This window comes from Paralichthys olivaceus, chromosome 8 (assembly GCF_024713975.1).
Source record: "Paralichthys olivaceus isolate ysfri-2021 chromosome 8, ASM2471397v2, whole genome shotgun sequence".
Lineage (NCBI taxonomy): Eukaryota > Metazoa > Chordata > Actinopteri > Pleuronectiformes > Paralichthyidae > Paralichthys > Paralichthys olivaceus.
The window spans coordinates 6,445,618-6,466,616 of NC_091100.1; the positions used below are offsets into that span (position 1 = coordinate 6,445,618).

General features: G+C 41.9%; 3 protein-coding genes across 3 annotated transcripts; all 3 read left to right on the forward strand.

Moving 5' to 3' along the window:
- Positions 1–410: 410 nt before the first annotated feature.
- lap3 (leucine aminopeptidase 3) lies at positions 411–4,690 on the forward strand. Its single transcript, XM_020101176.2, has 13 exons — positions 411–631; positions 896–1,011; positions 1,628–1,682; positions 1,757–1,862; positions 1,941–2,100; positions 2,197–2,361; positions 2,622–2,780; positions 2,953–3,077; positions 3,251–3,339; positions 3,416–3,518; positions 3,821–3,900; positions 3,988–4,100; positions 4,224–4,690. Exons 1-13 carry the CDS (start codon positions 548–550, stop codon positions 4,408–4,410), a joined length of 1,542 nt encoding a protein of 513 aa, XP_019956735.2. The 5' UTR covers positions 411–547; the 3' UTR covers positions 4,411–4,690.
- Positions 4,691–5,666: 976 nt separating this feature from the next.
- Positions 5,667–8,400, forward strand: med28 (mediator complex subunit 28). The gene is made up of 4 exons (XM_020101184.2): positions 5,667–5,874; positions 7,192–7,258; positions 7,626–7,738; positions 7,978–8,400. The coding sequence occupies exons 1-4, from the start codon at positions 5,716–5,718 to the stop codon at positions 8,179–8,181; spliced, it is 543 nt and encodes a 180-aa protein (XP_019956743.1). The 5' UTR covers positions 5,667–5,715; the 3' UTR covers positions 8,182–8,400.
- A 1,493-nt stretch (positions 8,401–9,893) lies between these two features.
- klhl2 (kelch-like family member 2) lies at positions 9,894–20,790 on the forward strand. Its single transcript, XM_020101175.2, has 15 exons — positions 9,894–10,386; positions 13,220–13,339; positions 13,467–13,573; positions 13,699–13,820; positions 14,932–15,094; positions 15,228–15,337; positions 15,444–15,560; positions 16,397–16,546; positions 16,646–16,763; positions 17,334–17,531; positions 17,638–17,739; positions 18,514–18,642; positions 18,784–18,924; positions 19,015–19,158; positions 19,256–20,790. The coding sequence occupies exons 1-15, from the start codon at positions 10,319–10,321 to the stop codon at positions 19,282–19,284; spliced, it is 1,818 nt and encodes a 605-aa protein (XP_019956734.1). The 5' UTR covers positions 9,894–10,318; the 3' UTR covers positions 19,285–20,790.
- Positions 20,791–20,999: the final 209 nt, after the last annotated feature.

The window sequence follows — 20,999 nt, forward strand, 5'->3', positions numbered from 1 at the left end:
ATAAGCAGATCTCAGCTGAAGTTGAATTTTGAGATTTCAACTCGGACGTCAGTTTGAATTTCTTTAAGATTTGTAGTTTCAAAAGCTGCAGTAAATTGACATGTCTTCATATTAGTTACTTTTTTAGTTATTTTTCAGATGGAAAGTTACTGGATATTATCAATGATCTTTTAAAGACCTCTCAAACAACAATAACTTTTCTCTGTAGGAACTCACCGTCACTTAATCTTTTTAATTGGTTTGTCTCTTGGTTTAAAATTAAAATTATAATTTTTTTCCTTGTGATATTTCTCTATTAAGCAGAAAACTAATGATTCAACTGTTTAGAGAAGAAACCAGCGTCCAGTCAATTATTTACTGCTTTAACCCACAGCGGCCTCTAGGTGGCGACAAGGACGCGTGTTCGTCGCTTGTTGGTGACGTCGGAAAAACGCGACCGTGTCCAGTCGTTCGGCTTCGTCCTGCACATGTGTGCGACCTTTACTTCTCTGAATGAGACGATAAGCTGTTCCAGTTCTGTCAGTTTGTGTTTGTGCAGCAGGTGACGATGCTTCTTGTGAGGAGAGCTGTGCAGAGGACGAGCCACCGCAGATCGTTTTCTGCTTCACACACTCACCTGAGCCACAGGAAGGTGAGAAGCCTGCACAACATCACCTGCACAACATCACCTGGCTAATATCACCTGGCTAACATCTAACAGCACCTGGCTAACATCACCTGGCTAACATCTGGCAGAAAGAGAGACAGCTACATTAGTGACTGTCAGAAGTTTCAGTCTGTGCATCTCTGGGAGCTGTGTTTGTTGATTTTGTTCATGTGAGCAACAGTGTTTTTTCTTTGAGTGTTTTTCTCATTGTGTGTGTGTGTGTGTGTGTGTGTGTGTGTGTGTGTGCAGGGTCTGGTGTTGGGGGTGTTTGAGAAGGAGGGAGAGGAGGGTGGTCTTCATCTGACAGAGGCAGCGACAGGCTTTGACCAAACAGTGTCAGGAAAACTCTCTGAGCTGCTGACCATGTGAGTCTCCATCATCTGCACACCGGGGCTCGGCTATACAACAACAGCAAAAGTTATCACATTATAATCTCCATCAATAGTTGTACAACAAAAGTCTGATATATATATATATTACTTATGCATTGTGCAAACACAGTGAGGAGGTTCATAATGTAATTGATCTACCTGAGATTTATCAAAATATTTTGCTGTTTATCAAGTGATTCTCTTTAAACTTAAAAGAAATAAAAATGTGACATTATCAGTATCAATGAAAATCAGACGTAATAAAAGATATCGTTTCTGCCTGTGTCGTCCAGCCCAACTATAAACTGATCAAATACAGTTTTTGGCAAAAGTTTAGAGAAAGTTAAAACATAAAAACTGTAAATTCAAACATTGTCACTTTCGAGCTGAATAAATAAATACAAATCGGTGTGACAAAGTTTTGGACACAGGCTATTTTTCGACACTTAAAACCAGCAACAAAACACAAATAATAAGAAATATCCACTGTAAGTAACTGGTTATTCAGTATAAAGATCTTTATGAAGACGCAACTTAGGTCTTACCAAGACAAAATAATTGTTGTGTCTCTTTTGTCTGTTGTTAATTTAACTTTTGTTTCCTTGTCCAGCTCTGGACCTGCGCTGAAGAAAGGCAGAAGCAGAATATTCTATGGAGTCCACACGGTAAGTGTGATATCAGATTTAAATAAAATAAATAACATGACAGTATCTGAGTATCTATTCTGTGTCCTCTCCAGGACTTCCCCTGTGTAGCAGTAGTAGGACTGGGTAAGAACAGTGCAGGAGTGTGTGGGGCAGAGAACTGGGACACTGGCAAGGAGAACATCAGACAGGCAGTGTCAGGTAAGACGCGTCACCTCCGCTCCTCTCAGTGAAGGATCGGCTGCAGTTGGCTGATGTCTGTTTTCTGCACGTGCTCAGCTGGCTGCCGGTCGCTTCAGGATCTGGAGGTGAACCACGTGGAGGTTGACGGCTGCGGTGACGCTCAGTCGGCAGCTGAAGGTGCTGTTCTGGGTCTGTTTCACTACGACCAACTCAAATCCAAGAAGAAGACGAAAGTGACAACGCAGCTCCATGGAAGGTAGACCCACAGCTGTAAGCTAAAACTGGGACTTTCTGAAATTCACATCGACGCAGTTTCACATCACTGTGTATTTGTGTGTGTTATTACTCTCAGTGCGGACTCGGTCGAGTGGGAGAAAGGAGTTGTTTATGCCGAAGGCCAAAACCTGGCACGGCTGCTAATGGAAGCTCCGGCCAATCACATAACGCCGACTGTATTTGCCAGCACCATTGAAGAGAAACTAGCAGGACATGCTGGACGAGTCACAATAAAGAAGAGGTTAGTGAAACCTTCATCATCATTACTCATCATCTCTGGCAATATGTTAGACAGTATTCAGGTATAGACATTATTCTTTTGTCACGTTGTTAAAGGACATTTGAGATATGGAAACTTTTAAAAGTTTTTGTCGTCAGATGTTGGGCTACTTCCATTACACCTTTTGATGGGAACATAAATATATCCCTCTCAATGTCCAGAGAGTGGCTGTGGTGAAAGAGGAGTTATCTAATAATCTAATATTCTATGTCTTTATGCAGATCACAGGCCTGGATTGAGGAGCAACAGATGGGAGCCTTCCTCAGCGTGTCCAAAGGCTCAGAGGAGCCCCCTGTCTTCCTGGAGCTTCATTACAATGGTGCACCAGAGAGCATAGAGGCCCCGCTGCTCTTAGTGGGCAAAGGCATCACCTTTGACACGTAAACCATAATATTAGACTCTCTATGTAATGTACCACACTTACTGCTTCATTTATACTATACAGTGTTGTCATTGTGCTCACCTGTCCCGTGTGTGTGTGTCTGTGTGTGTGTGTGTGTGTGTGTGTGTGTGTGTGTCTGTCTGTGTGTGTGTGTCTGTCTGTGTGTGTAGTGGAGGTATTTCTCTGAAGCCATCTGCTTCTATGGATGCAATGAGAGCTGACATGGGCGGTGCCGCCACAGTGTGTTCATCCATTGTCACAGCAGCAGCTCTGAAGCTGCCGGTCAACATTGTTGGTGAGTTTTTTTTTTACCTGCTTATATCAGTATTGGTATCAGCCCCCCAAAAAATCTATATCATCCAGGCTCTAGTCATTTACATACACCTGAGACCCAAAAGGAAATTCTGTCATTGTTAAAGTGAAACTGAATCGCTCGCCCTGCCTCTCTGTTTCATTTTATTAAATCAGGTCTGGCTCCTCTGTGTGAGAACATGCCCAGTGGGAAGGCCACTAAACCAGGTGATGTTGTCACAGCCAAGAATGGAAAAACAATCCAGGTGAGGCCCTGATGAGAAGCTGTGTGTGTCTGTGTGTGTGTGTCACAGATGAGTTGACTGTTCTCTCCACATTCAGGTAGATAATACAGATGCAGAGGGCAGACTGATTCTAGCAGACGCCCTCACTTATGGACACACCTTCAACCCCAGAGCTATCGTCAATGTTGCTACACTAACAGGTGGGGATTTCATGTATTAAATACTGTCTGGGTGTTTATTTGAGCTGGTTCTTGTCTGACTGGTGCTGTTTGTTTTTCTGGTGCAAAAACAAAGCTGAAACCGAATTTTACGGTTAATATGATTTTCAGATTCATGTTTATTTGGCCAAGTGGGTCACCACACACAAGAAATTTGGTTCCGGCTGATGGTAACACTCTACTAATACCTCACAATGTACTTCCACCGCAGCGCTGCATGATAAAATCCAACGTATGCAGGTGTAATGAGTACATGTTGAAATGTGTCGTCTTGTGTTTTCAAGGTGCGATGGATGTAGCGCTCGGCTCAGCAGCGACTGGAGTATTCACAAATTCTGACTGGCTCTGGGAGCAGCTGCAGAAGGTGCAGCCAGCGAATGCAAACTAAACACAATAGACACATACACGTCTTTGTCTCTCAGCTCCACTGTTGACTAATGGTGTGTTGCAGGCCAGCGTTGTGACGGGTGACAGAGTGTGGCGGATGCCTCTGTTCCAGCACTACACCAGACAGGTGACTGACAGCCAGCTGGCAGACCTCAACAACGTTGGCAAGTACAGCCGGTACGTATCTCACAGCACACACAGTTAGCGCCCGCTGCTCCTGCTGGAGGCATCAGAGGATCAGAGGATCAGAGGAGTCCATTCATGGCTTTATTTAACTGAATCTCATCAATATTTTTCTAGTTCTGGCGGCGCATGCACAGCAGCTGCATTCCTGAGAGAGTTTGTCACAGCTCCACATTGGGCTCATCTGGACATCGCTGGTGTGATGAGTAACAAAGATGAAGTTCCTTATCTGAGGAAAGGCATGTCCGGGAGACCAACACGTACACTGGTGGAGTTTGCTGCCGGGCTGGCACATCACGGCTGAGACACTCTAGCCAAGGGTCAAAGTTCACACAGAATTAAACAGTATAATTTTGCTGCTGGAAGTAATTATAGACATATATAATACCAATATTTTATAAAGGTTTGATGGATCTTTGAATTTCTACATCCATCGGATTCATCAGTACAAGATATTTTTAGACTTTTGTTTAATGCACATTTTCTTCTTCAGGCTCTTGTAACTTCAGCTGAAAAAACGTTGAAGCTCTGTATTGACTAAATATAATTTATATGTTGTATAAATAAACTCTGTATGTCTTTAAGCATATGAGCCTGTGTGTCTTTATGATTGTTGATTCTTTGGCTCAATGCACAATGGTTTTTCACCACCAGGTAAGTACGTACCTGGACTCAAGCATAACATACAGTATGTGATCATTGGACAATCATTCTAAAACAAATAGGTATTGACACGTTGCTGTAAAAGCCTCCACTCTTGTTGAAATGTGCTTAAATTAACACAAAATTTTAGATGAAAGTGTGTAAAACAGAAATACACTTATGCAGCCTGTCAGAAGTCATGGTGGCGCCTCCCTGTGGACAGATGGCCTCACAGCAGCTGGTCCAGAAGCAGCTCTGTCTCCAAACAGCTGATCTCAGTCTCTTCTCTCCTGAGGACATTCATTGAGTCCAACAGTCTCTTTACTTCTTCTTCTTCTAGATATTTATATTTGAGAAGATGTTTCACAAGTGGAGGAAAAGCTTGTTTGTGTTGTTTTGTGTTCACTCTGCTCAAAGTCTGAGAAATAGAAAGATTTGAACTGATGTAGGTTTATCCCTGAAAGTGTTATTGTCTCTTTGTTGATCTCTGGATTCTTTATTTTATCATTCAGACTTTTACTTTTCTCATGACTTTATATTGTAATTCTGTTTTTTTACAGACAGAAATCTTTGTTAATTTAACATGAAAAGTTTCTTTGTGGTTGAAGTTGAGTCAACGTTAAAGAAAAGTTTCTACATGTTGAAAAAGAGTCTCTGACTCACTAAGGTCAACTTTTTAAATTGTGATAAATATGGTGTGACTAGGCCGACAGCCTTTAAACTCACTGAGGCTTGAACAATCATTGTTTTTCACTGTGATGCATTCAACTTCTCTGGGTTTAGAAAATAAAGATTAATTCTATGAAATCAGGAAGTCACGTTTGTCCCCGAAATTAAAAGAGATTAATTAAAGAAAATACCCACATTTTTATTTTGAGATACTAAATCATCAATGGGCTTCCGTAGTCTACTAGACTCCAGTGCGCATGTGCAGCCGGGCAGCAGCAAGAAGCCCCCTCAGATCAAGATGGCGTCCTCCATGAGTGGGATGTTTCCCGGTCAGCAGCCGCCAGGTGCTCATCCCGTCGGGGGTCCGGGTGGACCGGGCCAACCGGGCTTCCCCGCGCCCGCTGCCCGGCCTCAGGGCAACAACACGCTGGTGGATGAACTGGAGGCTTCGTTCGAGGTGGGAGACTGTTGTGTGGTAGCTTCTGTTAGCTGCGTGTGCTAACTGTTGTTAGCCAGATAATCAGATTACCCAGTGTTGATGCAGGGCTAGGAAACATCTGAGCTTATTCCACATCTACTTATACTCACATAACGAGATGTTACGTGTTTTTAGCATTAATGCTAAGTTACTGTCACCACCAGGCTTTACCCCTTTTATTTTCAGCCATCAAAACATTGTAGCCCTCCTTAAACCCTGCTAGCATAAACACAACACGACTCTCACACAGGTTGTGGGTGGGTGGATGTATGGATGGATGGATGGATACTTTATTGATCCTGAGGGAAATTTAGGATGATAACTGTCAGATGACGTTATTATTATTATTACATAGACAAATATAATATACCAACACAGCTGCCTCTGGTTTCTTACACTTTGCACAATAGCGTTCAGTGTTCAAGTTTCTTCAAGATGTTTCCCATTTCCACAGAAGTAAAGTCAACAAACATCTATTACTTTTACTTTCTTTTCCAGCCTCCTCTCCCCTGTTTAAGGTCTGGGCCTCACTATGCAAAGTGCCATGAGATGATGAAGGTTATGAATTAGCACTGTATGCAAAATACATCTGCTACAATTGATTTCTGTGAGTCAGAGCCACAGTCTGGATTTCTTTTTATCTAAAAGCGTGAACTGAATATTTTGGTGTTTATGACTCATCACAAGATTTGTACAAATTTCTTTTAAAAACATCTTGAACAATGGGTCACTGTCCCTCGTATAATGTTTGACTATTGACAATATGATCAATCAGTTATTTAAGAAATCAAACAGAAGATCAGTCATAATTGTCAGCTGCAGTGCTAGTGTAGAAGATCCTCATAGGTCTGCCCAGAGCCCTGACCTTAACTAATGGAATGAACCAAATTGACGACTGATTGTTTGTGATTGATGCAGAACAAAAGACAAAAGGGCGAATAGCCAGACGAGGTCACAGTCACTGGTTCCTCACATGCAGTTGTGGAACTCTACATGTATGTAAACTGAGCCCATCAGTCTCAGTATCACGTACACTCTTGTAGATTTCTTTGGTCCTGTTTTAAAATCTTGTGGAAAACCTTCTCCATTAGAGTGAGGTCTGTTATAGCAGCACATTAACATCTTGGATGCTTTAAGGATATTTTAAGCCAGTTTTATTCAAGGGGGCAAAGATTCTCATAGCTAAACATCTTTTGACATCTGTCCTCAAATGTCAGTTAACTGTAGGACTGTGCTCAGCCAGCAGGACTGAAAAAGGTACATTTACTACCGTTGCTCTCTGGGGTTTTTCTACAGGCATGTTTTGCATCTCTGGTGAGTCAGGACTACGTTAATGGAACAGACCAAGAGGAGATTCGAACTGGTGAGTGAAGCCCTGAAGGTTCTGTTTGTTATATAGGTTTACAATATACAAAAAGTTATTTACACCCCTGCTCAGTTTATATATATATATTTGTAACTTATAATTATATAAGTGCAATCACACAATGCCATCCATTTAATACAATTCAATAAACAAATATGTAAATAGATTCTTCCTATTCCTCCCAAACATCCCTGCAGCTGTTTTTCAGGCTATGTTAATTTTTTTTAATTATGCGCTAAGATCTAATACCCTAAACTTGAATTGAATACCAATAATTAAGAAAAACTGTTTTCATTCAACCAAGATATTGCAGAGTGCTGTACTTAGTTTTGTTGAATACTGTGTATGTGTCTGTTGACTGCAGGTGTTGATCAGTGCATACAAAAGTTTCTGGACGTGGCTCGACAGACAGAGTGCTTCTTCCTACAGAAACGGCTCCAGTTATCTGTGCAGAAACCAGAGCAGGTGGTGAAAGAGGTAAATAATTGGACTGACATTCTATGATTTGGTCCTTTCAACCTCCTCCTGGGTTTTGAAAAAAACTACATAAGATTGTCCAACTATTTTCGAATCACAAAACAAACTCTCAAACCCTCACTGACGTCCACAACCTGCGTCAAATCTAGATTTTAGTGGCCTTCATTTCTTAGACCTGCTCTCAGTGTTTATCAATTATCATCTGTCTCTTCACATGTCCATTTTTTTTCTCACTTCAGGATGTGTCAGAGTTACGTAACGAGCTACAGAGAAAAGAATTGCTGGTTCAGAAGCACTTGTCCAAATTGCACCACTGGCAACAAGTGCTTGAGGATGTGAGCGTTCAACACCGCAAACCCTCAGACCTTCCTCCCCCTGGACCACTGGCCTTTCTGGAGCAGGCCTCTGCCAGTCTGCCCCCCGCCCCTCTGAAGCCAAACTAATACCTCAAGGAAAGAACTCAGCACCATGAACATCGTGTGATGCCCTCTGTCAACCTGTGAGGAAACTAAAGAGGTGTTTACTGTGCAGGGAACTCATTCACACACATTGTTTTACTTCAACATTTCTTCAGTATTTTGATCCATGTAAATATTTCTGCTGTCAACATTTTTTTTATACTGTAAAAATAAAATACAAATTGTGAGTATTTTGAATCTTGACTAAAGCTTTAATGGTGTTTTCTTGTTTCTACTCTTTGACAGTTTTATCTCTGAAAACAGGATCTAACTCTGGCTGTAGATTCTTAAAGGGGCATTCCAACGATTTCACACATGAAGATCAGTTTACCAGACTGTGAAAAAGGTCTGGAACTCCTTTCTTAAGTATGGTTAAAAATAAATCCTGACACAGCCACTTAGAAGGAAATGGATGCTGGATCATAGTGTATCATGGGAAGTAGTGCTTTTTTATAGAGCTTGAACCATATATGGATTTATTTTTTAATCTGTGTATTTGGATTTTTCCAAATATGCTTTAACTTACTGAAAAAAACATGTCTAATCACAAAGGCTTGTTCCTAAATATCTGCAAAAGCGTCACTGAGTATTATAACTAAGAGGCATGTTTTTTTAATGATAACTTTATTTGCACATGTGAGTAAAAACAACTACCTGCTTGTAGCTTTAATTCCATGACAGATGTTTGACTTGAGTGAAGCCATGACTGGGTCCTATGACAGCCTGGTGTCTCTGATACAGTCAGTGTCTTCACACCCTAACAGACTTGTTCCTCCAGCTTCACAGCTCTCGCCTGTCCACGCTGACAGTACAGCCAGACACAAATCATAACAGACTGACTCTGCGGACAAAGTTTTCTACACAACGACATTCTTCACACGAAACCAACTGGGACCTGACAGATTACCATTTTTATTAGCAGACTCCAAAATAATATGTTCTGGAGGCAGGGTTATGATAAAGTTTGGATTTGGAATTGTAATAGAGGTGAAGTGAAAAGCTGAGAGACATCGAAATAATGACCTGCAATATAAAAAATCATGAGTCCATGGCACAAGATTGTCAGATATTAAGTAAAAATGTTATTGATTCACAATATATGTGTAGAATTTGTTTCACTAACTCAAAATTATTACTTATAAGTTATTAGGAGTTATGATAACACAATTATATATAGTGTGAATATTGACACCCATCTTATAGTTCATTGTATGGTTAGATTGTTGAAAATTAAAAGCATGGTTTTAAAAAAAATGTAATTATGAGATAAATCTAAGATAGAAGATTTTAAACAAATAAATAAAAATTAGTCCAATTTATTAAAAAATATATAAAATAATTTTGGCCTATTTCAAATATACAGTATATGCAAACTATATACGTATATTAGAAGTTATTAGATTATGAGAAGAGTCGAAATGATTTACTAAAAATCAGTAAACAAAATTTGATAAAGCAAAAAATTATAGTATATTACCTCAACATATAAGTCACTAAGATAGAGATAGAACATATTTTGGGACTTATTCTTATTAATTGTGGTCACATTAGTATTATTAGTATTATTAGTATTATTAGTACTAGTAGTATTATTATTGGCCTCCTCTCCGGCCAGTCTTCCACAGCTAGAGGGAGACAGTGTTTCTTGTGGGACACCTTGTCCGCTCTTGTCTTTGCCGTCATGTCCTTGTTTGTGCGTTTTAATCAGCGATTGGAAAATAACAGGTATCCTCGTCTGTCCGTCTCCCGCACACACACACAGACACACACACAGACACACACCCGGGAGGACAGAGGTGGGGGCGCCGCAGCAGAATCAAAATAAACCCGGTGTCTCTCGGCGGCTGGCTCCGTCCTCGCAGCGGTGGTTTGTGTGTGTGTGTGGCGGGCAGAGGCAGCAGTCCTCCGGGTACAGCAGCCGGGTTGGATCGCAACGTGCTGGTGCGGAGAGTCACCGCAGTGATCACCGGGCTGCGTGTTGCTCTGAGCCGGGCTGCAGCGCTGTGATCGCGGCTGCAGTCAGCCCGTCTCGCCGCCGCCGCTGCCGCCGCCTCTGGACAGATGGTCCCCGTGATTCACGCCTGAGTTCGGATCCGGTCACTGACGACACGGTGGATATGGAATGGTGCATGCCGCTGGGCCAAGTGTGCAGCCTCTGAACAACACCGGAATCATGGACAGTCATCCGCTGTAAGTGTGTGTGTGTGTCTGTGTGTGTGTGTTGGTTGTGTGTTGACGTTTCCCAGTGGCTGCTTGTGACTGATGGTGCCGCATTGACAGAGACAGCGGACAGCCGGTGTGGCTGCTCCCTGCCCGGGGGTGGGGACCGGGGACCGGGGACTGAGCCTGGCCGGTGCAGGCTCCAGGCTCCAGGCTCCAGGAGGAGGCTGCAGCAGGCTGGAGGGTGTCTGGTGTTTGTTGGGGACATTGGAGGTGTTTTGTTTGCGGTAGAGAGGATGTGTGTTCACAGCTATGAAGCCCATGTGTGTGTGTGTTTGTGTGTTTGTGGCAGAACATAAGGGCCACGTGATTTTGACATGAACAACATAATTAAATGAATGATTTTATTGTGTGTGTGTGTGTGTGTGTGTGTGCTGAACAGTGGTGGAATATAGTTCATTTACAATATTGAGTTACTTGCACTTTACTTGAGTATTTACATTTTCTACCATGTTGCACTTCTACCTAACTTCATTTATATTTATCTAATTATTCTTAATCTTTATTGACTCTTTAAGTTGACATATTAGTGATTTGACCTCAAACCATGTTAAGATATAAACGTTCACATCAGTTGATATCAATAATTATCATGACAGATATTACGTTGTTATTTCTTTAAAGTTTAAAGACGTATTTTTGCTCCTGGGTGAAGGCTGTGGTTATAAACTTCTTTATAGAGAGAGAATGACAAACACTTGATAACATAAAATTGAACTGCGATAATTACCGATATTGTTTTATTGTCAAGTCCTAATTTGACTGAAGTTTTCAGATTTAAACTCCACATACAGCGCATATTTGAAATCATACATTATCATACACGCGCTAGGTAAAAGGGAACTCTTTTGTGCCACCTGACAGTCAGAATACACTAAGAGCAGAACATAGCAGACATATAAGTCCTTAGATTAAAATAAGGAAATCCATGCTTGAAAAGGAAGAACATTTAAAAAAAAAATCTAATCTCATATATACCCCTTCTTTTTTTATCTTTGTAGTTAATGTGAGAGATACCCACATTTCTCACATCTAACAAGAATCACACATTGAATGAGTCAATCAGGATGAGTGTAAGCCTGCGTTCAGTCCAAGAGCAGATCACATCACAACCCATCAAGTCAATATATTGTAAATATAAATAAATAAAAAAGTCTTTTAAAGGTCCAGCGTGTAAGATTCAGGTGAAAGAGATCTTTACAGTTGCCCAGACTGAACAAACTAAACAACTGAAGTCTACCACAGGTTCTCATTGATGTTTGGAAGGGGAGGGTGAGGTGAGGGGTGTTCATCTGCAACATGCAACTTCACTAATAGAAGTCACTACATTCTACACACCGAACCTTTAAATTTGATGAATGTGTCACGTGTTCATTTTGGAAGGTAAAACCCTTCAGAGCCTTCACAGCTAAATATTTGATCCAGTTCTGTGTCAACAGCTGTGGCAGTTGTGAGGATTCATGATTTTCACAGATGGAAACAATGTGTAATATGTCAAGGTTGTTTTCAGTCAGACCCACACACACTGAAAGCTGCTTCATCAGAGACAGACTGTCCCACGAGGTGCTGCGGTGTATTTTAAATAGTTCAAAGATTTAAACTCTGTGTTCATGACGCTGAAATGATCCAGTGTAGAGCTGCAACAATTATTCGATAAATCAAAACGCTATCTGTGACCATTTGGAATCATCTTTCAACCTGAAATGACCACAGATGTCTGTTTTCAGCCCCTCGGATTTAAAGTTTTTCTACTTTTCTTTTTGAATGCCACAGTAAAATCAATATCTTTGGGTCTCTGGGGTTGTCAGAAAGAAACATTAGGTTTTTTAACATGTAAACTTGGACTCTTGGGAAGTGAGTTCGACAGTTTTCATGTTTTCAGGCATTTCTAAATTAAATGTGATATGATGATGAAAAAAAAATCCATACCTGTAACCCACAAAATAAATCTAAGATTAGAGAATCTTAAAAATAATAAATATATATATATATAAATATATAAAATAATCTGTATCGCAGAACTTCATGCTGATTTATCTTGTTTGGGCCGAACCTCTCTGGAACATTTAAATCAGTCAGTCAGAGCATCTTTTCAGGCGTTTTATATGCCCAAAGACAGTTTTATGTGTTTAAGTTACAGCCTGACCAATATGGATTTTTGGGGCTGATGCCGATATTGGAAAATAAAAAGATATTTTAAAAAATTGTCAACGATTCCTTAAATGTCATTATCAGAACCTTAGGACAAAGAAATATAATTGAGGCATGATATTTTACAGTTCTAGTTGATTTTAGATCCATAAGTATTCAAAGGACCAAATCCAGTTGAAACACAGTTAACCTGAGGGTCTGTGTTTCCCAGGCAGCTTCCTGGCTCTGTCTGATTGATAATCCATGAAGTGGCCACTGTGCGCATGTTTTTTTTTTTTGATGTCACTTGGGGGAAAAACCCTTTAACCACTGTTGTAAATCAGAGACAGCAAATATTGAACTGTAGGAATCCAGAGCTGCAGCTGCTGACAGATCAACCTGCTCACAATAAAGAAGCAGATATAAGCAGAGTTAAAATGATTACAAACATAATTCAGAAAAAAGGACGACAATTTAAACACAGTTTCTGCTGTAAACACAACAAAACACTCTGAGATGTCCTTTTTTCATGTATCAGGAGATCTCGAGTGACCCATGGTTGCTCAGCAGTGTTATTGCTTTGTCCTGTAGCAACACAATCACCTCTGTGTGCACTGATTCTCTTCTTGTGCGTGTTTGTGTGTTTGCTTCATGTCTGCACTGTCCCTCCCAGGTGCACTAGACTTTGTCCACACAGTCTGGACAAAGAAGAAGGAGTCGAGAGGCAAGGTCCCATCACGTTCAACCACCGGCACATGAGGAAGGCGTTCAAAGTCATGAACGAGCTGCGCAGGTGAGACAAACTCCATCTTCAATTCTGTCTCTTGTCTCGTCGTCCTCAGATCCTTTGTGTCCCTCTGTCTGAACTTTAACTGGACATGTTTCCTCCCTCTGTCTCTATCTCCTGCATGTGAACACAGCCAGAATCTATTGTGTGATGTGACCATAGTGGCGGAGGACGTAGAGATCGCTGCTCACAGAGTGGTTCTGGCTGCCGGGAGCCCTTACTTCCACGCTATGTTCACGGGTAAGTACGAGCTTCTGTCCTCGCTGTTGTTTTTAGTTCCTATAACAATGATTAGCACAGTACACTGTTATTATGTTTGTGGCAATAGATGACAAGCATGTGTGTGTCTGCTTGTGCACTAACAGGGGAGATGGCGGAGAGCAGGGCGAAACGAGTGAGGATAAAGGAGATGGATGGTTGGACCCTGGGCCTGCTGGTCGACTACATCTACACAGCAGAGATACAGGTCACAGAGGATAACGTGCAGGTAAACACACACACACACACACACACACACACACACACACACACAAAACCTCTCTCTCTCTCAATCGACACACAGTCATTTATTTGAACACAAATATCAGAATAATAAATTAACTCCAGATCCCCTTTTTTTGGGTTTCCTAGAATTAATGCTGTTACATCAAGGCTCTGTCACATTAATGGCTGTGTTTACATGCACACAAAGAATGAGCATATAACATCATGAGGTCAAGGTCTAAAAATATTTACTTGTCATGATGCTAAAACCTTCGTAATTGACCTGTAGCTGGTCAGTTATGAGAAAAGAAACCGGTATTTAAACCTCCTGGAAAGCAGTGCATCGTAAGTGGTGACCTAATTCAATATTAGTAGGTTTAACAAATAACTCCACAAAATGATGTCATTATAAAAAATCTAAATCTGCCTGTATAATTGAATCAAACCTTTATCTCCTGAACTCCTGAACAACCCAAACTGTGTCACGTTAAATAACGAAATATTGGGCTTGTTCAATTTCAGGATTTTTATTCCTGCTAGTTTAATTTCATTCCATCGCAGCCATCTGCAATGTAGGGTTGGTCGGAGTAGACAACAATTTTCAGCATGATAGAGGAATTTTTCCTGAACAGACTTTCCAAACCTGTTGCGTATGTGGTGAAGTCATCGGGCGTTTCCTGCAGAAGTGAGTGCACTGACATCAGGTTGCTGCTTAAAAATTAAGTGATGATGTTTGACGCACCTCTCTTCTACTTTTTGAACTCTTTCCTTGTCTAATGTCTTTTTGGAAAGTTAATAAGACAAAACCAAAAAGTCCTTTCAGGGTTAGACTCTTGTTATTTTCATGTACAGACGCAGACCTACTCTGATCCCCACCTGTATTTTATAAAACAGGTTTGACAACAGCAGCAGCCTTGAGTTGAACAGTTCTGTGTCTTGCTTAGGAAATCTGTAGAGGCCCGATCGAACCTTTGATCAACTGACTTAAATCATCTGCTCTATACGGTACCATAACTACCACTTAATGTGTGTGTGTGTGTGTGTGTGTGTGTGTGTGTGTGTGTGTGTGTGTGTGTGTGTGTGTGTGTGTGTGTGTGTGTGTGTGTGTGTGTCAGGCGTTGCTGCCTGCTGCGAGCCTGCTCCAGCTGAACGAGGTGAAAAAGGCCTGTTGTGAGTTCCTGAGCTCTCAGCTTCATCCGTCCAACTGTCTGGGAATTCGAGCCTTCGCTGACCTGCACGCCTGCTCTCAGCTGCTCGCACAGGCCAACAGCTACGCAGGTCTGTGTGTATAACTGCTTTTCATTGCTCCACTGAGGTTTGTGTGTGTGTGTGTGTGTGTGTGTGTGTGTGACCTGGAGTCAAAATCTGTAATCGTGAAGATTTCTTTTCCATCTCATGCTATTGCTGACAGAGCAACATTTCACTGAGGTGGTGGGGAGCGAAGAGTTCCTTAATTTGGGAATGGAGCAAGTGTCCAGCCTGATCGCCAGCGACAAACTCACCATCCCCACGGAAGAGAAGGTACACACACATCCACCCTGCTCAGCGTGTCCTAACCACCATGGACCACAATTATTGTTTCTGTCTCTGATGTGCTGAAGGTGAACGGGTTTTCATTCTTGTGCAGGTTTTTGAAGCAGTCATAGCCTGGGTCAACCATGACAAGGACGTCCGCCAGGAACACTTGGCTCACCTGATGGAGCACGTCCGCCTGCCGCTCCTCTCCAGAGAATACCTGGTGCAGGTACGAGAGGCTACGTCTGATTTTGCCGCAGCTCTTATTTAACTCATGTCAGCTTTTTATGCTGTCGCCAGTGGTGGGCGGAGGCATTCTGAGTTTTATGTCTTTTTGTCCCATTCTGGTGAAGGTGATATTTCAGTAATAGATAGATACCAGATATTAGCATCAGACAGAGAAGTGATTACTTTTCCATTTCCTAAAGGGTCAAAGGTCACCTTCACTGTGGCAATATAATGTTCACTTTCTTTTCTGCACATTATTCCAAAACCCATAATTCAGAACTGTAATAACTATACAGATCTTCTGTGCTGCCTGGCTTTGGTGTTTGTTACTTTTTTTTGCAGCAACATTCATGTTGAAGCATTGTGGCAACAACTTCACTGCTTGCAGGGGAATTTAGTTTTTAGCTGCATCAAGAACACATGAAGAAGAGTATATAGCTCTTCTTCATGTGCTCAGTGATCTTTATTTGTGTCATGTCGGCCTGAAGAGTCTGATTCAATTGTTAGTGGATGGGTGTTGGAGAAGAGTGCGAGCTTTAATCCTTGTTGTGGATGTTTGTCTGTTGAGTGTTTTACATGACATCTATATCCTCATCTATTTCCAGTTCCACTTCTACAAACACAAATGCACCACCGGATGCTTTGTCTTATAAAAATCTAACATTTACCATCAACTATGTTCAGGTAAAATCTAAAGACAGAATCAGTTTATATCCTGTTCAGAGTTTCATTTTCTTATAGTTCAAGTGTCACAATTGCAATAAAGCTGCAGAGTCAGAATGTCCTTGTTAACGCTGCTGTCTGATTGGTTCCTGTCTCACTGTGTGGTTGTGTCAGCGGGTGGAGGAGGAGTGTCTGATTAAGAATAGCAGTGCCTGTAAAGATTACCTGATCGAGGCCATGAAGTATCACCTGCTGCCGGCCGACCAGAGAGCTCTGATGAAGACGGCACGCACACGCATGAGGACTCCAGCTTGCTGTCCGAAGGTACCAACACAGTCACTTACTGAGCAGAGGACTGAAACCAAGCGGTAACTGATCCACAGTCCCTCATATTATTGTCACTGGTGTTCTCGGTTGTTTTAGGTGATGGTGGTGGTCGGAGGCCAGGCTCCCAAGGCGATACGCAGTGTTGAATGTTTCGATTTTGAGGAGCAGCGATGGTACCAGGTGGCTGAACTCCCCACCAGAAGGTGCAGAGCAGGTAGGAAAGCCTAAGTAACGATAATATAAGTTACATCACAGATAGATGAGGAACCATCAGAAGATCTTCAAGCTTTAGCTACCTTCATCCAAACAACACGCCTTGGCTTCACCAAAAGTAATGCTGCTTCTTCAGTTTCTCATCAGCCTTTAAATCATGATTCTAGGTGCATCACCCGATCGTTTCCATCCATCCAATATCTAGAACACGAGCGGGAGGCGGGGTTCACCCTGGACAGATTTTATCTCAGGACCCACAATCAGAGACATGCAACTATTCACATTCACACCTTCGGACAGTTTAGTCTCCAATTCAACTAACTCCCATCTGCATGTGTTTGGACTGTGAGAGGAAGTCAGAGAAAACCCACACAGACACGCAGAGAACATGCAAACTCCACACAGGAAAACTCAAGCTGGGATTCAACCCGGGAACCTTCTTCCTGATAACCTGGTGGCATTAATAATGATTTGTGTAACCGAGGCTCCTTCTGCTCTTATTAAATCAGGCTGTTAATGTGTGTCTGTAGACATTTGTGTTAATGGTTAATGTTTCCGCTGGTGTCTTCAGGTGTGGTGTACGTGGGTGGCTGTGTGTACGCAGTCGGTGGTTTCAACGGTTCTTTACGTGTACGGACAGTCGACTGTTACGACCCGATGATTGACCGCTGGACCAGCGTGAGCAGCATGCAAGACCGTCGATCAACGCTCGGTGCTGCGGTGCTCAACGGACTCCTGTACGCTGTGGGAGGCTTTGATGGCAGCACAGGTATGATTGTGTCAGTGTGTGGCTGTGATGTTGAAACGTGATGTTAAACCAGGTGTGTAACGGCAGAGGATCATAGAAGACGTGGTCGTTTTCTCTGGTTTTACAGGTCTGTCCACCATCGAGGCGTACAACGCTAAGACAGACGAATGGTTCCATGTGTTACCCATGAGCACCCGACGCAGCAGTGTGGGAGTGGGAGTTGTAAATGGTGAGTATGATTCCTGGTTTGGTTTTACAGTCAGCATTTAGACAAAGATAGAGATGGTATAGGACTGTAGTACTTTAATAAATACAACTTAAAGCGTAAGATCGTGTTTTTTTTATTTGACACAGAGATGTTGATGGAATTCTGCTAATATAATGATAGGGTATACTTTTCTCTATAATTTATACACTTAGTAAAATTCCAAATCTTAATTGGATTGATTTCTTTGGTCTCCCCTTCTAGTACTTTATCCAAAATATTATGTTGTTCATGTTGGTGAACTTGTGATTACTGTGTTTAGTTATCATTGTGTTTCCCTTGTCTATATTGCAGGTATATTTTTACACAAATACAAAAACATTAAAACAGTATGTAAATCAAAAGATTTGCAAGAAAAATGATCCCAACTGGACATTCATACACACAGAAGGGGAAACACTTCACTGAGTAACTTTTTTTTTTGCTTTGTTCAAAACAGATATTTACAGAGGGGTTTTACAGAAGAAAATGGAAAGCCTAAACATAAAAGTGTCAGACAATATAGTATAAGATGAGGAGAAATAAATGTATAATCCATAAAGGAAAAACTCAAATACCAAAATACTTACCTTGTGTAAGTAAAGACTTTCCTTAGTACCTTGTGTCAAAACAAACATTATGGCATCAACAACTCCACAAAGTGTAAATCCCCTCGTGGCTGTTGTTCTAACTTATTTCTGGTATTTAGCCCACCGCCTCATTCTGACATATTACATATCTTCTGTGTGTGATTGTCAGGGGTCCTCTACGCAGTCGGAGGTTATGATGGAGCGACCAGACAGTGTCTTAGTACAGTAGAAGCTTATAATCCAAAAAGTAACACGTGGAACTACATCGCTGAGATGGGCACAAGACGCAGTGGAGCAGGTGGGTTGTAAAACATTCGGATTCAAATATTATCCAAACATTACAAAAATACTGTAACAGTTACGTATTTAAACAACATTAAGGAAACAGGGGAAGAAGATGTATATTGTGCCATTGACCATATTTCCAATGCGTCGTCAGGTGTAGGTGTGTTAAAAGGTTTACTCTATGCTGTGGGCGGACACGACGGTCCATTGGTGAGAAAGAGTTGTGAAGTGTATGATCCGGCCTCCAACAGCTGGCGACAGGTAGCAGACATGAACATGTGTCGACGTAACGCAGGTCAGTACGACGGTCTGTCCATCAGACGTCCTGAGGTGTGAGATGTTCCTCCCCTGTTTAACCTTGTTCTGTGTACGTGTGTGTTTCCAGGTGTGTGTGCCGTGAACAACGTGCTGTATGTGGTGGGAGGAGATGACGGCAGCTGTAATTTGGCCTCTGTGGAGTTCTACAATCCGAACTCGGACAAGTGGACGCTGCTGCCGACCTGCATGAGCACAGGACGCAGTTATGCAGGTGTGAACACATTCCTTGTGTGGTATGTATGAAAACTTTGTTATGTGTGGCTTCAGTGATGGACCATCATAATAAATATTAATGTTTTAACCTGCAGGTGTGACTGTGATTGACAAGCCCTTATGACTGCTCTTGACACCTGCCGCTGACTCGGAGCAGAATCTATTCTTCTGCTGAATACTGATCTTGGATCTGTTTATGATGCCAATGCTTGGATATTTGGGCAGGCACTGACGCAGATGAAGGAAATGACAAGAATGTTGTTGTTGAAGATGATGATGAAGAAGAAGATGATGATGATAAAGATCTTTGCACTTACCTGAACGGCGGGGAGCTGTAACTAACAGGGGGGTGGAACCCATGTTTTAATCCCCTCCTGGCAGGACTGCAGCAGCGACAGGACAAAGCAGTTTGAAGCACCACTGTACCAATGCAGTGCCATTGAAACGCTCCTGAAATCAAGCAAAGTGACTTTAACATGACGAATGTTAATGCTGACCGGCTCTGAGGAAGACCACTGATCTGATCCGAGGGAGAGGAAGGCAGAGAACGAACATTTGGCTCTAGAATCTTTGTTTCTCCTTCGTTTTTTTATCCTCCTGAGACGTGTGTTTGAGTGTGTGTGCGTGCTTGCATTTAAAGGTGCTCCACTGCTTGCACATGTGAGCATGTGTGTGTTTGTGTGCATCTGTGTGGTGAAGCCGCATGAGCGCACTCCGTCTGACCTCTGACCTTTTACAGTTTTGCAGTGTTGCTGTTCAAGAGTGCCTGAATGTCAAATTACGCCCCCCCCCAGTCCCCTCTCTTCTCTGTTGTTTAGCCTCGAGCGCTGTTACCGGACAGAGCGCAGCTGGACTCGGCCCCTGTTCTGCGACAAAGAAACACATTTGGGGAGCAGACTTAAAGTGTCGGTGTGGCGGTTGCATTAGTGCGCATGAATCCAGAACAGCCATTTGAGAGGCAGATGCAGAAAATGTACTATTCTTCTTCTAAAACAAATAAAAGGAAAGAAAAACCAAGATTTTCACTGGAACTCTTCTGAAAATGGAGAAGCCTTGTTTTGATTTTTGCAGTGACAGACAGAGGGAGAAGCTGACACACAGTTGGATGTAGGAGGGCTTTGCCGTCACCTGGCGGCCGTCTTTACCGTGGTTGTAACCACTAAAGACAACAACAGCCTGAACTCACTGCATGGTCCCTGTCCCTAAACCTTGTATCCTTCGACAGTATCCTCTTCTCCTTTTGGTGTAGCAACCCTATAAACTACTGCACACCCTGACGTACTATGAATGTGCCAATTTCAATGTTTTTTCTGTTTTTTCTGTCTCTCTTTATTACTCTACTGATCTGTTCTCTCTTTCTGGAAAGTGACCAAACCTACTCTTGATTTTTCTCTTCAGTCTCTTTCTCTTCCTTCTTCCTCCTACTATTGAAAACTTGCTATAATAGTAACTGGTACTGCTGTTTCTTGTCAGTGTATTGAGGAATGTCATGTAGGCTAATGACTTTGAAAACGTTTCATTACCTGTTTTATATATTATCATTAATAAATATGCTTCTTGTATTTAAAGCTGTGAAATGATATAATCTGTTTTTAAAACTTTGCCAAATCAGTAAAACATTGAAATGGAATCTGTGTGTGTGATATTTTAATAATTTTACCATAGCTTATTTAACCTCTGCATGTCCTTGGTTACAATTTTTCAAACGCTGGCATCATTAGTTTGCTCAAGTTTATACTTGTCTCAGCCAAGACTTTAATCCACTAATTATACTTCAAAATCTAAAATGTGCCTGTTTTTATGTGTTTATCTGTGCAAAGCTGCTGTTCTTCTGCCGAC

Excerpts from the sequence above, each read along its gene's own strand:
- lap3 (XM_020101176.2), top strand. The coding sequence starts at position 548 with ATGCTTCTTGTGAGGAGAGCTGTGCAGAGGACGAGCCACCGCAGATCG. Across the intron at positions 2,362-2,621 it reads CGAGTCACAATAAAGAAGAG|ATCACAGGCCTGGATTGAGG; the intron begins GTTAGTGAAACC and ends GTCTTTATGCAG. Across the intron at positions 4,101-4,223 it reads AACGTTGGCAAGTACAGCCG|TTCTGGCGGCGCATGCACAG; the intron begins GTACGTATCTCA and ends ATATTTTTCTAG.
- med28 (XM_020101184.2), top strand. The coding sequence starts at position 5,716 with ATGGCGTCCTCCATGAGTGGGATGTTTCCCGGTCAGCAGCCGCCAGGT. Across the intron at positions 5,875-7,191 it reads AACTGGAGGCTTCGTTCGAG|GCATGTTTTGCATCTCTGGT; the intron begins GTGGGAGACTGT and ends GTTTTTCTACAG. Across the intron at positions 7,739-7,977 it reads CAGAGCAGGTGGTGAAAGAG|GATGTGTCAGAGTTACGTAA; the intron begins GTAAATAATTGG and ends TTCTCACTTCAG.
- klhl2 (XM_020101175.2), top strand. The coding sequence starts at position 10,319 with ATGGTGCATGCCGCTGGGCCAAGTGTGCAGCCTCTGAACAACACCGGA. Across the intron at positions 13,574-13,698 it reads CTTCCACGCTATGTTCACGG|GGGAGATGGCGGAGAGCAGG; the intron begins GTAAGTACGAGC and ends GTGCACTAACAG. Across the intron at positions 16,547-16,645 it reads CTCCAGCTTGCTGTCCGAAG|GTGATGGTGGTGGTCGGAGG; the intron begins GTACCAACACAG and ends CGGTTGTTTTAG.